The sequence below is a fragment of the Rhododendron vialii genome, chromosome 3a (assembly GCF_030253575.1).
Source record: "Rhododendron vialii isolate Sample 1 chromosome 3a, ASM3025357v1".
Classification (NCBI taxonomy): Eukaryota; Viridiplantae; Streptophyta; class Magnoliopsida; order Ericales; family Ericaceae; genus Rhododendron; species Rhododendron vialii.
Genome location: NC_080559.1, coordinates 4,211,256 through 4,227,499, shown reverse-complemented (window position 1 = coordinate 4,227,499; position 16,244 = coordinate 4,211,256). Strand labels below are relative to the sequence as shown.

The window sequence follows — 16,244 nt, the reverse complement described above, 5'->3', positions numbered from 1 at the left end:
ACACTCATAAAGGTATATAATTACGTACACAAGTGAAAAAATTCACTAGGCTTTGGGACACAAATAAGACTTAGGAGGGACACTTGCTATTCTATATTTTTCACTGCTGCAATAACACCAAAAGAAATTGGTGCGAAAATTATACTAGCCATCAATCATGCGTGAGCCAATTTTCTTAGCTCACACAGCCTTAGTTGTTGCTGAAGTGTGCTGAAATTGCAAAGAGACACGGGGATAAGTAGAAGAAAAACTCTTTCTCCCATAGCGTTCAACCAAATTTTGGGCGCCAGTCTCTTTTACCTTTCTTTCCCTTGTTCTTTCAGTGTCTTTCTCTACCATATATTTTGCAAACACTATAACAAAATGAACAAATTATACTTTTGATAGCTTTGAGTTATGAGTGGTTTAGTGGAGATTCCTATGAATGCTCTACTATTATTATACCTAGCTATTATCCCTTTTCTTTGTTTTGTCATAAGTTCATCCACTTTCCATTTTTCTGCTAAACCTTAATTGATAAGAAAATTCCTTGATAAATTGGTAGTTCAAATGCAACTTAGAGGGTACTAGTGTAATGTGGATACATTGATGATCGTGAATGACTATATCCCAATAGATTAATGTGAACTGCTCTCGCCCACTGTATGTATGTCGACACTCGCACAAAACTCTAATCCATTTGGTTAATGGGGATGATTAGTGATACCGGTGTCATTTATCTTTTGCAGGAGCACTATGCTCATTGTCTGCCACCATTGATCAATAATGTATGTGTTTGAATAGCTAAGTGGCTCGGCTGGTAGTTAAATACGTGTGGTTAAAGTTCTAGCTTTTTACATAGTTTTCTCACATGAATAGTTATGTTCCACAATCGTGCACGGATTGGTATATGTCGTTCGCCAATTTGTCATGGTATGGCTACTTCTAAGATTGTTCTTGATTCTTGCTGACAATTATCCATCATATTCTTCTTTTTCTAACTGCCAACATTATGTTGCTTTAAAGTTGTTTTTCTCGTTAATAATTTTTACTATATTTGTTGGGTTACTTTGAATAGTTCTATATTTATAGGTTATGTGTTCGCCGTTGGGAGCAAAAGGGTATAAACTTGGCAAAAAAGTAAGCTTCAAATAAAGAACATCTCCATGGGCGAAGAATTGGGGTACTTGAATGAGATGGCTGCCTAGTTTAGGATTACATTTTCTGGAAAGAGAGATTACATTAGTGTTTTTTTATAGTGTAATTAGTCTGACTCTTAAATGTAGTTTGTGCTGGAAAATTATTCTTCAAGCTATTGTAATGAATTCGATTGAATTATTTATCTTACATTGAAATTGTATCGCGTTTGGATGTACTTTAGTGTTGAATGGAATGTAGATTTTCTGTATGAAAATGCTAGTATATTGGCATTTGTAGCATTTAAAAAAAAAAGAAGAAGCTAAAATTGGCTAAGATAACATAACGTTCAGAAAAAGCTACTCCATCCGTCTCTTTTTAAGTGTCCTGCTTCGTAACTCCAACTTATTAAAAAGACATCATCATTACACCTTTCACATCAACTTTTTCCTCCACTTTCCCTACTTACCCATCATCATTACACTTTTACTCACTAACTTTTCAAAATAAAATTTACTTTTAGGGACAAAATAGACAATACACCAATTTTTACCTCCCTAACTTTACAAAATGGACACTTATTAAGGGACAGCCAAAAATGAAATACTGGACACAAAAAAAGGGACGGAGGGAGTATTGTTTATTTTTTAATAGCATTCATTGCATGCTGTAAAAAGAAATAAGATAATAGGCAAAAAAACGTTATCAAATACAAAATACAACAGCGGGCAATGGACGCTATAGAAAGTTTTTTAACAGCGGGCAATGAACGCTATAGAAAGTTTTTAACAGCAGGCAATGAATGCTATAGAAAGTTAAAGACTTTTAATTGCATGGGCTAATAAGGCGTTCTCCGGAACGCTATCTATTACCTACTATAGCGTTTTTTGCATGCTATTAAAAGCATGTTTTGTTGTAGTTTCTTGCAAACAAAATGGTTTTCTGGCATGGCCAATTACTACGTCTATTCTGGGGCGGGAGGAGCTGAACAAGCTCAACCATTGAGCATACCCACTACTTGATAAAACATTAGAAGAGCTTTAGTAGTCGAGAACTTGAGAGTTTCAGTTGACACTTGACAGACTCGTATAATATTTTTCTGGTAAATTACGGAGACAACCTACATTTTACGGTACAAATATTCACCAAAATATCCTCAATTTTTCGCTTTTATCATTTTAGTATTCCTAAGCAAAACACATAGCAGGAATTAATATAAGTTTTAGCTCGCGTCGATAAAAGTCTATGCTTGTAATCCCAATACGTCGTTGAATCTTAAGATGATTTGTTGGGAGCATGAATTCACTAGGTGGATTGCGATGAACAAGTAAAAGATTGAAAGAAAACAGAGGGAAATAAGCTAAATTTATTTGCTTTTATTGCACAAGGAAAGTTATATGACCAGAATAACAAAATAAACACGAAATGAAACCACAATCGAGAACATAAACTAAACTACATGATTCGAGCACGCACAACCTGCAAATTTATTTTCCGAAGCAAAGTTAACAACACAAAGCTAACCAACAAAATCAAACGTAACTTGGCAAGTTAATGGAATAGTTCCCAAAGAGAACCACGCTTCTGAAGGGTCCATTCACAGCAGATCATGGGCCCTTCAGCAAAATATGAGCAATTCATTCAAAGAAAATAAAAGCGAAATAACCAATTCAATTACATAAGAGTATTATAATCCGTAGTTCACCAAACAAAGCGAAATAACCAATTCCATAGGATCACTCATACAGAGAAAATGAGAGCACATATAAGCGTTGCATTACAGATAGTCCACCAAACAAATAAGTACGTCCACAAAACAAAGCAAAAAAACAACAACTGCTATCTTGTAGAACAGGTATTAAACATGTCACAATAGAAGGCCCTAGGCATTTTGGAGTATTACGGAACATGATGCCTTGGGCTGGGACATTGGAGAAAAAAATCAAGTAGCTGATCCCAATTAAATGGGACTTAAGACTTGGTGCATGTACCACCAAACGAATCGACCAACTATCATGAGAATGGAAAACACAGAACTGCAATACGGTCACCCAGCACACGAGTGTGGGCACACGTCCCAAAATTTTCAATTTCGTTTTAAAAATCAGGTGCGCCCTTTTGGAAAAGCGTGACGAAACGTTTCGATTCAGAGTCGCCACTCGGGTTTTAGCAATGAAATACCCAAGGAACCGAACTTGAAACGTTTTGCTACGTTGTTTGATTTTGAAAAAGGCGTAGACTGGTCCGTCGTCACCTTTGATATCTGAGGTTCGGGAGCCAGGTTACGAGAGGGGAAGGGTTTTATTGTCACGACCCTAGCCCGCCCCTAAAGGCTCTAGTCACAACAAAGCGCCAGTGATTCAATCACTAAGGCCATTTCAAAGTTAGACATCTTATTAGCAAATGACTAAAAGGGACACAAGTATGAATAGCGGAAGCAAAACCCCATTTTATTACATATGCCAAAAGTAGAAGTCTTTACAAGGATCTCTACATTGCAAACCACCCAGAGCTGTGCACGTTTACATGTCAAAAAAAGTGTTTACCAAGAGCTATCTACAAGTCCATATCTACATAGCACGTCCAAAAGAAAGCTATATGCCTCCACTCTACGTCCCGTTGCCTGAAAGGTGGGAAAATTCATAAGCCAAAGCTCGTATGAATGATTAATACGCAATTCACATGCTTTCCATGGACAATGATAAAACCATTTAAAAACGAAATCATTTCTCATAACAACATAGCATAGTAATGCACATCCTCTATTCATTTCATGTCTACCAGGCGTCCCCGGTAGTGGATAAGTTAAGACGTCTTTCGTTATCCAATTTATTAGCCATGTCTTGCTAGCCTTTTAGCACGTGTCCCCTAGCAAGCTGGGACGTGGGAGGATGCCATTAATAGATATAAAACATGTCCACCTTCCATTGATATTCCATGGAGTTCATATTAAATTATAAAACATCATTGAAGCGTAAAGCTTATAACAACCCATGTGTTTTGGGTATTAATCACTCACCTCGTATCCACGTGTTACCCGAACCTCTAAGACAATTAGGCAACAAAACATGATTAGAGGATGTCAAGCAAGCCTATTTTTAATGAACATAAGGTCCTATGGTAAGAATATGAGATTAGATAGCTAGCCCAAGAAAATAATCTCAGAAACTGCAGTTCCATAAACTTTAACGCAAAAACTGACTTTGCACGGAAATAATTAAGATACAATCTTCATGCATTTTTTTAGGTCTATGAATCTAGTTTCAAAATCAGAAATCGGATCGCAATTTCATCGCCTGAGCTCAAAATTATGACCGTTTCCCCAACAAGTGTCTGTGCAGACAGCACAGTCCGAAACTGCGCGCTGCGAGGTTACGAATTTCTACAGAATTTAATAATTTGATTCAGATCCCGAAATTTTTACCATAGATAAAGGACTCATAGAGGAACTCTCAATAAAAATTTCATAATTTTTGGAGTTTAGGAACTGCCTCAAAAAAATTCCCCAAAATCAGGACAGATTCAAGATTTCAATTCTGCAGATTTTTCCAGAAAAACGCAGCCTGTTCCTCATGCGATTTTCAACCATTAAACCCATCCAAACTACTTCTAACTCACATCAAAACCTCAATAATCATGCTCAATCTCATAAATATAGAAGGGTTACTCCAAAAACATCAAATTCATGCACCAAAACAATTTTAAACATCCAATCCAAGGAATTTCAAGTTAGGTTCTTGAGTTTTTTAAGAGTTCAACCCCAAAACTCCAATTCAACTTAAACCAAACATCTAGAGCACGAATTCAGCAAGTAAAGCATGATATTCAAGTCAAGAAATATAAATTCAAGTGTGAAGAACATGATTTACCAAGTTGGAACTTCAATCAAAGTCAACCAAGATCAACCCTAGGTTTCCCCAAATTTTCCCTTCTTTTTCTCCTTTTTTTCTTCCTCCTGCCGTTTCTGTTTTTCTCCCTCTCTCTCTCTCTCTCTCTCTCTCTACGTTTTGATAAGAACAAAGAAAAAGGACGTAGAGGACTTGTTTTGTTTTGCTAGGTTAGGAAAAATTATTGAGTGTATGCATGCCACATGCCAACTTATGCTCCAATTTCATTTAGCTAGCTAATTAAGTCCAAAACACATCACATAATTAATTTAAAACATAATTAAAGATTAGGGGTATTACATTTATGGCACCCCCTCTTGCCCAATCCGAAGATCGGTCTCTACTCGGGTATTTTGTAAAATATTTGCATTTTTCTCTCATTAATCACTTTCTTTAGCCAATTAGGGCGGGGGAGCAGTTAAAGGGGATTAAAACTGTAACAAATTGCATTTATGTGACAATGTATGACGTATGATTGATCTAAACAAGTATAATAGATTGAGAACAAGCACCTGTGAGCATTTTAAATAAACTGGAATACGCTGTCCCAGAATGAGGCACGCAAGAGGAAGTTGTATGCACTGGCCAGGTCACTACATGCAGAGACGATTTGCGTGTGCCACCGGTATATTGGCGTGCGCCGGTAAATCTAAACTCACAGCTCCTGTTTCTCAACCCTCTGGACTTTGGAAGGACCAGTGCACACCCAGGACAAACCACGCAGTTAATATGGCAGAATAAATATAGTTACAGGCAGCAGAGATGACTTTTAGAGCAACGAAATGAATAGAACGCCCCATAAACAGTGTGGGGAAGTAGATAGAGGCCGGAACTAGTTAACATGCAAGGGCCAGCCACTGGACTTCTTTGGAACTGTCGTACGCTGGCCCAGAGACCCCGTACGCCAGTTACACAACTTGGTCTGTGCTTGGCTTTGCATGGTCTGGGCTCTGGATTATGACCAGAAGGATCCCAGAGACCTTTTAAAGCAGAAATAACAGATAAGTAACTATACAATTCTATGATACAAAAAGCAATAAACTGGTTCTTAGCATGCATAAAGGTGATAAGATGGAAGAAAACTGAAAGATTGACGATCAATGATCCCCACGCCAGTGGTGCACATACAGCCATTACCGGCGTACGGCTTGTTCGTACTGGCGTGCGCCATTGTTCATCTCATACGGCTGTCAATATTTTGCCAGCTTGAGGCCAGGCCTGGTATTGATTACCATCCTGGGCCTCACTAGCTCCCCTCGGGGCTCAGAACAGAAAGGGCCGCAAAGGTGGTATACCTTTGGTTTTGGGAGGTTGACAGGAGACTTGAACTTTGAACTTGATCTTTTGGGAGATGGATGATGAGTATATGAGTGTGGGTGGTATATAGAGAGGGGGAAGGGGGCTGCTTGCTTTCTCTTTCAATGAAGGGAGAGAGAGGAAGCAAAGAGACTAACAAAAGGCAAATGAAGGCTTTAAAGCTCTTAAAGAGGGTAACCTTGTGAACCCCTTGCATATAAATGCAAGGGGGGTATTTATAGGCAAAGAGAGGCTGAGAGAGGGCCAGTAACCAGCTAGTTGAGGGCTGGTTTAGTAAAGGAGGGAGCCTCCCATGCATTAAATGCATGGGACTAGGTGATGGGGGATGTAGGAGAGAGAGGGGAACGTCTCTGCAGAGTATAATCATCAGGGAAACTGTAGCCTATGTCAGGGTGGCCACAAAAGTCTCAAGCACATGGTTGAATAGTGATATTTGACCGGGTTTGACTAGCGTACACCGAAGATTTACCCGCGTGCGCTGGTGAGAACTGAGTCAACGATCGATGACTGACACGTGGCAGTTGACCGGCACACGCCTGCATAATACTGGCGTAAGCAAGTATAGTTTTGCTGAGGCCATTTGGTTCTGGCTTGAAGGGTCTGGGCAGGGCTTGACGAAGGTTTGAACGAGGTTCAGGACGCTTAGAGCTCAAACACTCCATCAACCTCGGGGTGTTCTTGACCATAATCATCATTGGGGAATCAAAAGACCGTAAATAAGTTGGTCTGGACAGTCCAAAATAGGGTGTCTACAGCGAGCACCAACACAACACCAAGCGCAAGGAAGCCAGAGGACTCAAGCTCCACTACAAATAAAGGGAGGGCAGAACAGACATAAGATAGCGAGCAATTCATATCGGCAACCTGTGAAAAATAGGACTATGTGTAAAAGGACAGCCAAATTAGGAAAGTAGATGAACCAAAAACTAAATTAATGCGTAGATTTTGATCAGCAAAGGTGATCACCAATTATAACGGTGTTCACATGATGCATTAGTGTTGTTTTGTATTTTAAGTGTAAGCAGAATATTATGTCCCATCGTATCTATGTTTATTATTTTCTTCATATTAAAGGTTCGTGTTTTGGTAGATGTGTATTTCAAATGAAGAGGTTTGAAAATCAACTTCCGCCAAAATGTGAGAGCTTTAGCTAGAAAGGGGCTTGTGAAATTAAAGGGGAAAGTCTATAGGAAGTAGGAAAGAGAAATTTTATTTGGGATCCTTATATATCTAGAGAATCCTTGCTATGAAGGATTCTAGTTAGCTCCAAAAAGCGGCATTATTTTTGGTTGTCAATTCCATTGACAAAACACATTTTTCCTTGTATCCCATTATTTATTGAGTTGTAAATTCTTTTTATATTTTTTAACTGTAGCGGGTCTGTATACGAATAAAGTGGAAGAAGTCATATATTTGTAATTGAGAATGAGTGAGAAAAAAGACAATAATCATACTGTGAAGAAAGATCAATGCAACCCGATCAATCGCTATATAAGTCGGCAATCAATCGAAAGCTGCTGGATGGTTTAGTCATCAGTCAAAAACAAGAGAGAGTTTTATTTTGTTATCCCTACTATATATAGCAGTCTTTCATTGGCTGCTTGGGTAACGAAAAAATGCAGCAGCAGCGGGAAAAGAAAAAAGAAACGTGGGTCTTCGGTCAAGAGATGAATCAATAAATATTGGCTTTCTCTTTTCAGCGAGTGATGACGAACGAAATACAGTAGTCAAAAGACTCAAAACATTGAGCAGCCTTGGGTTTTCAAAAACGAGAAGCATGTCTAGCTTGAATCTGGGAGTGGCAATCCGTTTGGCGGACGATTGAAGCATCATTCAAACTCCCAGAGGTGCTCACGTCTTTTTTATCTCAACATATTCAGAGTTTTGTACTTCGGTGGATTTTCGAAGGTTTTTGGAAGGCTTGAGGATTCGAGGCAACGACAATCAAATACTGGATGTAGTGAACGTGGATTCGGCAAGTAGGTCTTAGGGCAATTGTGAGGATTCAAATCATAGGATAAGACTGCTTGTAACTATACAATGTTTTATAGTGTTTGATTCCTTCCCGTGGTTTTTACCCGTTTGGAATTTTTCACGTATATCCGGTGTCCATCATTTATTCTTCGTTCATATTATTGCTTGATTATTGGGTTGGTAGCAGAATAGGTGTCACACCCCAAAACGAGAAGTGACCGGTCATGAACCACAAGACCAAAACTCGTAGAACATGCGGCCTAAAAAGAAATTTAATTAAATTCCAAATCAAAGAACTACTAAACAGCCAACCACTTTTTTTTTTTTTATTAAAAACAACTTCAACCATTTAAGTTTAACAAAAAGCATGAGGCACAAACATCTCATAAACCAACCAACATCCAGTGATCCAACAATAATAAAAAAGAATCTATTATTTGACAAATGTTTCAAATGCGGAAGCGATTATTAAAATAAAAGGATGAGACACCCTAAGGAGGTCAACAAATGAAATTCCCAAGATGCCACTAGAGTTCTTGCCTAACTTTCCAATTTGCCTGAAAAATAAGTTGGAATAAATCCGTCAGCTGACGAGCTCAGTGAGTAGTAAAGCATGTATAATAATACAGTTCTAAAACATGGCTAAAAATAGATTATCATGTACAGTTAACATATTTTGGCATGCAAAGGTATGCATCAAACCAACAAATAAAGCCATAAATCATTTACCAATAAATCTCAATGGTGATCACAAACCAATCTCCAACAACAATGGGGAACCACAATCAATATCGATAGAACCAAATGCCAGTGAATAAATGTCTCATAATTGAATCCAATATCGTATCTTAGAGTTACCACGAGTAGGTAGCCCGTGGAACTTTTCCACAAGAACGATCCAGCAAAAGAAAGCCGTTGAGGATACGTGAGGATTAATTTCCCTCGACTTTCCAAAATACGTTCCTAACAATATTCACAAAGTTCTCACCAAAAAGATTATCAGAATAATAAAGAATTTCACCAAATGTTTTACCGCATGCCGGTTTAAGTAACCAAATAAACAGTTACGGGTTTCCAATTCTAATCATAAAATTTTCTAAACAATAATTTAAGGGACACGGGAAAATTTGAAAATACGTAACATGCTTAACCACTCACTTGAGCCAAAAAGTAATGCAACTCAAATTGCGCAAAACGAGCTAACCTGAACAAAGAATCATATAGTAATATTATCACTAACTGAAGCAATTACGACTAATGTAAAATTACAATTAACTAATCCTAAAGCTAACTCACTCACTCACTAACAGTGTTCTCCATTCCCAAACTCCCAAGCACAACTATTTAGTCTACACATCAGTTGTATAAGCACACGACCTCACCCATTTAACTCTCTTGCTACATGAAGAATTATATCATTACTTCTCTAATCTCCGACACCACCAACTCCCAACAACACCAAATCAAAGCAACGTGCCAACTCACTCACACAAACATGGCAGCATGTGCACATCATCACCCCGCACCCCCAAAGCACCACCGCACACTCGGATCCACTTACTGTATAAGAACCACAACAGCACATGCACACTCATCTCTCTCTCTCTCTCTCTCTCTCTCTCTCTCCACAAAATACAAATTAATTAATTTACCCAATATCAGTCCATGCATCCTATTGCTATGAGAAGAGGTGGATGACAGAAACGAGAGAGATGAGAGTATATTATTACCTTGAAAGAACCCCAGTAAAACCCTTCTTTGAAGTTTGACGGCTGCTCTCAAACAATCAGAACTCTTCTCAATGTTCTCCAAAAAATAACCCTAACACCGTATTTATGTATGTATGTTTATATATCATCGCTCGTAAGTTAATAACACTACACATTCACACACGTTTCCCCTAAATACAATGTACGAATAAAATAGAGTATCTAATTACGATACTAAACTAATTACTAAAATTGATTAAACTTATACCCTCAAAACTATAATAATAACAACTATGCCCATAGTGCACGTAAATAAATAATTAGAATCCGACCACAACACCCAATTAAGAAGTGGCTCGTAAAATTAATTAAATAAAAAAAATGTTAGGCCGTAACAATAGGAATTTCACTAGTCTTATTATACAGCTACTTCATATATATTTGTTCCTCAAAAGACCTCAAACTCAAGTGTTGTAAATATAAAATAATAGGAGAAGTTGCTCCATTGTGAGAGCATCCACAGTTGAATAATCAAAAGTGGATAATCAAAAGTTGTCACATTATCTTTTGGTTATCTATTTAAGGGGTTGCTAAGCTTAGCACTGTAGAGGTCTACAATAGTACAATCAAAATTGAATAACCAAAACTTGCCACATTACCCTTTCAATTTATAAAAATTTAGAAATTGTGACGTACTAGAAAACAGATTTTTTAAAATAGTTTTCAAATTAATAAAAATAGGTTATTAGAAAAAGAAAATTAGTTTTTTGAAACTTTGATTTTAAAAAAAAAATAGTTTTCGGGAAAAAATTTAAAAAAAAAAAACAGTGGAGGTTTTTGTGTAATGATGATGTATTTGATTGAAAAAATGTGGAGACAACTAAATTGATTATTGGCAAAAGATTGCTAGTTTTGATTATCCAATGGCCAAAATTTAAAGAGTTGTTAAGAGATTACTAAGTTCGGTTATTCCAATGCGAGCTCTTTTTTTAGCAAATGTTACAAACCATAGCAACCTTTTGGTTTTGATTATACCACTGTGGATGCTCTGACCAGGAGGTCACGGGCTTGCGTCACGGAAACAGCCTCTCCGCTTGTGGGGGTAAAGCTGCGTATATCAACCCTTCCCTGACTTCGCAATGGCAGGAGTCTCGTGCATTGGGTTTGCCCTTTTTAGGTATTACAAACCAGTTAACACCAAATAGAATTGCATTGGAGCATCTCCAAGCCTTACCCTTTTAACAAACTCAGAATCAAATTATGAAGGAACGCCATTAATGAACTTTTTACTCAATTTTTACTCAATTGAGTAAAAATTATACCATTAATGAAAGCTTGTTTTCCTCTCACACTCTACAATTAGACCAACCTTTTACTCAAATTTTGCTCTGATTAGAGTTTGTCTATTGGAGTGATTGATACCAAATGAAACATTTAACTCAAATTTGAGCAAAATTTTGAGTAAAGGCTAGAGATGCTCTCAGCATTAATGTGTCTGTGTATGTGAGAGAGAGAGAGCATTACGCCAAATCTTTTTGCTCTCCAAACTGAAAACCATAAATCTATGAGCGTGCAAAATCTTGTCGGTATATGGCGCAGGATTACAAAGAACTCAGATAATATACCTGTGATCAATAATGACGTTTAATATTAGGTACGTTCGCGATCTTCGGCCAATACTCTCCTCCTTCACTATATCTCCCGGTGTTGAGACTGCACCCGGTAATATCCAAATCCTGTAGCTTAGTGAGGCGTTGCATCCCTTCTGGCAGGGACGCAACCTTTTCACAAAACCTTATTGTAAGTGATTGAAGTGATAGGAGATTTGGGAGGACGGACTCTGATGGTGAAGTTAAGTTCTCACAGCCTCCAATTTCCAAATGAGTGAGTGCAGCAACAGAATCCAGAAGCCCCTTGGGCAAACTAACCAACCGCGGGAGATGCTTTAATTGCAATTTCTCAAGACTTATAAGCCCCTTTAAAACATCATCCTCCGATAAATTAAGGCTTTCACACCAACCAATTTCCAAACGCTCGAGGGAAGTGAGGTGCCTAAAGCCAGCTGGCAATGAAACCAGCTTATCACAATTCTTTAAGGCCAAATCCCGAAGGCAAGAGAGATGTTTTATCCCTTCACCCAAAGACTCCAAATTGTCACACTCGTAAAAGTACAACGTCCGGAGAGAAGTTAACCTACCGATTCCATCTTTTGGCAGACGCGTCAATGTTGTCTTCAAGCCCAAAAACCGCAGGCTAATTAGTTTCCAGAAATCTTCAGGCAATCGAGACACACATGACTCCGTGAGATCCAAGTACTGCAAGTTTAATAGCATGCAAAGCGAGTTTGGGAGATCGGCTGATGCATTTGTGCTTATGTACCTTAACAACTTCAATTTCCCTATATTTTCTGGCAAGCCAAGTCCTTCTAGTACACGTAAGCTTCTAAAACTTGCGATTGCTGGTTCAACAGGTGATCTAAACCTGCGCCATCTATTGCTTGGGTAGACTATCGTCCGCAACTTCTCGGCTTCCATCAAAGGTCTTGCAAACGAACAATTTGTATTCAAATCAAATGATACGTGCCGAACCGTCTCAGGAATTGCCTCGGTAATAGCCCCTTTAAAAGTCAAGAATTCATTACCTGCCACATATTGTGCAAGGTCATGAACAAGATCATGCATTTTGTATGCCTTCCCTCCTTCAACTGGATTTAAAGAGCGCATTCTTGTATCATCTCGTTCAAGAAAGGACCTCCTTACAAGCTCGAGAATATATCCTTCTCCTATATCTTCTAATTCATCTTTTGTGTCTACACATTGGACAAACCCTAGGGCCATCCATGCATAAATCAACTTTGTTCCATAAATGATTTCATCTTTCTCAAACAATGAACAATATGCAAAGCAGTGTTTCAAATATGACGGCATTTGGTCATAACTCAACTTCAATATCGGTAAGATATCATTCTTCTTTTGTACAATAGCCCACATCTCATTGTCCCTCACGAACAACCAATCCCGTTCATTTGTTTTTGAAAACAAAAATGCCCCTAAGGTCCTCGCTGCAAGAGGTACACCTCCACACTTTTTCACTATTTCTCTAGCGATGTTGACTAGGTTCGGATTCTTACTTTCATCCCCTTCTTTAAATGCCCACTTCACCAATATATCCAAGCATTCATTGTTAGAAAGACCTCTAAGTTCATATGGATCAACAGTGCTGGTTCTGACAATTGAAGCAACCATCTTACTGCGTGTGGTTACAACAATTCTACTTCCTTTGGCTTGTGTTATCAACAAATCCTCCAATTTTCTCCACTCTACACGGTCCTCATTCCAAACGTCGTCCAGAAAAAGGATAAACTTATCTTTGCGTAATAGAATTCTAACTCGGTTTTGCAACTGCTCAAATTCTTCGTTACTATAACTAGTGTCCCCACTGGAACCACCTGCTTGCAATAACTGAATTAGGATTCTTCTGACATCAAAGTCATTAGAGATACAAACCCACAATCTTTTAGTGAAATGTTTCTGAATCCTATCGTCATTGTATACCAATTGTGCAAGTGTGGTCTTCCCCAAACCTCCCATTCCCACTATGGGAATTAGGCCTGTCAATGGGCCGGATCCGATCCGGATCCGACAGATCCGGATCCGGATCCGAATCCGATAAGACACAATCCGATCCGGATCCGATAAGACTCAAATCCGATAGTGAAAATCCGGATCCGAATCCGAAAAATCCGGATCCGATCCGAAAATCCGAATCCGATCCGGAAACTTTTTTTACTTCAAAAATTTTAGCCAAAAAAAAATATTTTTTTCAAAAAAATACAATTTTTTTTTTCAAAAAAAAATTATTTTCGGAAAAAAAATTTAAAAAATTTAAAATAAAAAATAAAAATAAAAATACAACTTCTTAAACATTTTTTTTTTCAAAATAAAAATTTTACTATTTTTTTAAAAAAAATTAAAATTTTAAAAAAAAATAAAGTTCGGATTCGGATTGATAACGGATTTAATCCGATCCGATCCGGATCCGACCCGGATCCGTATTGAATTACCGGATCCGGATTATCGGATTATCGGATCGATGTTATCGGATTCGGATCCGGATCCGGATCGGATTTTTCGGATCGGATCCGGATCGGATCCGGTCCATTGACAGGCCTAATGGGAATGATGGCAACATTGTCCTCATCACCAGAGGACAATAACAACCTTACTAATTTTTCTTTGTCAGCATCTCTTCCAATAACCGTCAGAGTATTCACAAAGGAGGAGGTTTCTTCCCTTCTATTGATCTGAATCGGCCTTTCTACAAGTTTCACAACAAACTTAAAAGCATTCATCTGCAAAACATTTTCATCAAACCTCTTGCCAATATCCCTTATCTTACGACCCACGACATATCGAAATACAAGTGGATTTGAGCTTGTAAAGAAGTGGTGTACCTTTCTCATCAAGCTTTCCACTTGCCTTCTCTTGGTCTCAGTTGCAACCTCATCCAACAAGTCCTCAGCATCGTAAAGTATGAGCTTGAGCCTTTCTAGCCATTCTTTCACGGTACGGTTTCTCAACTGCTGCTCTTCTGCATCTAGAAGAACATTATTGATGGTGAAGATATTGTTCTCCATCTTTCTCAGCTCCCCTTTGACACCCCATGGTAAACCAATGTGTTGAATTGCATAAGACCCCAAACTCGACAAAACATTTGCTGCAATAGTTGATAGAATTTTTTCTGCCGCCATTTTTTCCCTGGCTACAAGGGATGTGGAAGGTAACTAGGCAAAGACAATTGAGATATGCTCTGCCTTCAAATAATTTCATGGGAAAAGCACAAGGAAACTGCCCTTGACTTGGAAGTCTACTTTGCGTTCTACTTGTAAGGTGAAAGATTGGTTACGTGGAGCGTTTTCTTTCTAGTTTTGTGCATTCAACATTGGATAATCCCAAAAATAGCTTCTATTAGCCACACGAAAATGGATGGTCATTATAATCCCAAAAATATATTGTACGTTAAATCTATCTTGTTAATGGGAATTTCAAAATATCTGTTTAACTTGACCATTACGCATATAGTGTTCAACAACCTTTATATATATAACTTGAAAGGTTTAGATCATGATCACAAAGTTTCAATTAAGCACACAATGAAGCGCATTACGCTCCTGTAATGTATTAGCACACAACAGGAACCCCTAATCCTATAACGAGAGTGGCAATGTGTCGGAGCCACAAAACATGTGAGTATGTGTATGATCGTTTGTGTGTGTGGTTGGCATATTCGAAAATGGAGCAATGCTCTGTTTTGATTGATATTCATTTTTCTTTTGGAACCAAACAAGAGAAAGTCTTTTTCTCCCTTAATTTCCTTTCATTTTCTTTCTGGAACCAAACAAGAGAAAGAGGCCAATTTTCTTCATTCTTTTTTTCCCGGGTAATTAAAGTTTTTATTTAAACAAACTGATTACAAATTACAGGTGCAAAGGGGCATCCAAAAAACAAAACTCAGGCCCACGGCCAAACAAAACTGAATAGTCAACATGAGGTGAACAATAATCAAAGTTAAAAGAGAAATGAACTAGTCCTAAATAGTGGATATTTTTGGACTAAAATAACAAAAATACCGTCTACACAAATAGCGTGAACTCACCCGAAGTGCAAATTAGAAGAGGGGTTGGGCAGGGCCGGCTCTGAGATTTTGAAGGCCTAAGACGATCTTCAAAAGTGAGGCCCTTAATAATTGTAAACGAAAATCAAATAAAAAGTCAATCACACTAAATAATTTTGATTCCGATATAGTATTTGTTTGTAATGGGAAGTACTAGAGTAGTAGTGCTTAAGGAGAAAAAAATATGCATCCATGCACCTACCACACTGAATAATTTTAAAGGGCCCAAGGGATTTTGGCGATCCGTGACCTTTTATCCTCCTTTTTGTTTTTTTTTCTTTTTTTTTTCCTGCATTATGTGTTTCATTTTTCTGGGCCATTGGGCCTTAAATGTAAAATGTCTTCCTGTGTTCAAAATTAGGCCCCAAAACAATACATATATACTAGGTCTTAAAAATAAGTAGGGGCCCTAATTTTTTGATATTTTTGGGGGCTTAAGGCCCACGCCTCTTGGGCCTTAGCCCAAAGCCGGCAGTGGGGTTGGGGTAAGAGGTGGTGTTGGTGGTCGATGGTGGTAGAGTCGTGGGGGGCCGTAAAAGCATCTCCAATCCACCTTTTGTATTGCTAT

At 38.2% G+C, this 16,244-nt stretch overlaps 2 protein-coding genes across 4 annotated transcripts in view; both read right to left on the bottom strand.

Moving 5' to 3' along the window:
- LOC131318648 (disease resistance protein RGA2-like) overlaps positions 1–14,457 on the bottom strand; it is a 31,285-nt gene extending 16,828 nt beyond the window's left edge. Inside the window, exon 1 of the mRNA XM_058348564.1 lies at positions 14,224–14,457. The gene's annotated coding sequence lies outside the window, so the exon portion shown is untranslated. The remainder of the gene's footprint in view (positions 1–14,223) is intronic.
- On the bottom strand, positions 2,768–14,753 carry LOC131318649 (putative disease resistance protein RGA4). 3 transcript variants are annotated; one of them, XM_058348566.1, is made up of 3 exons: positions 14,457–14,753; positions 7,080–7,199; positions 2,768–3,179 (listed from the first exon to the last, which is right to left on the bottom strand). In XM_058348566.1, the coding sequence occupies exons 1-3, from the start codon at positions 14,751–14,753 to the stop codon at positions 2,853–2,855; spliced, it is 744 nt and encodes a 247-aa protein (XP_058204549.1). In that variant the 3' UTR covers positions 2,768–2,852. The 3 variants fall into 3 exon arrangements, with proteins under 3 accessions (XP_058204549.1, XP_058204550.1, XP_058204548.1); XM_058348567.1 differs by having other exon boundaries at positions 7,080–7,184; XM_058348565.1 differs by lacking the exons at positions 2,768–3,179; positions 7,080–7,199 and adding an exon at positions 11,629–12,644 and having other exon boundaries at positions 14,457–14,593.
- Positions 14,754–16,244: the final 1,491 nt, after the last annotated feature.

Excerpts from the sequence above, each read along its gene's own strand:
- LOC131318649 (XM_058348565.1), bottom strand. The coding sequence starts at position 12,537 with ATGGAAGCCGAGAAGTTGCGGACGATAGTCTACCCAAGCAATAGATGG.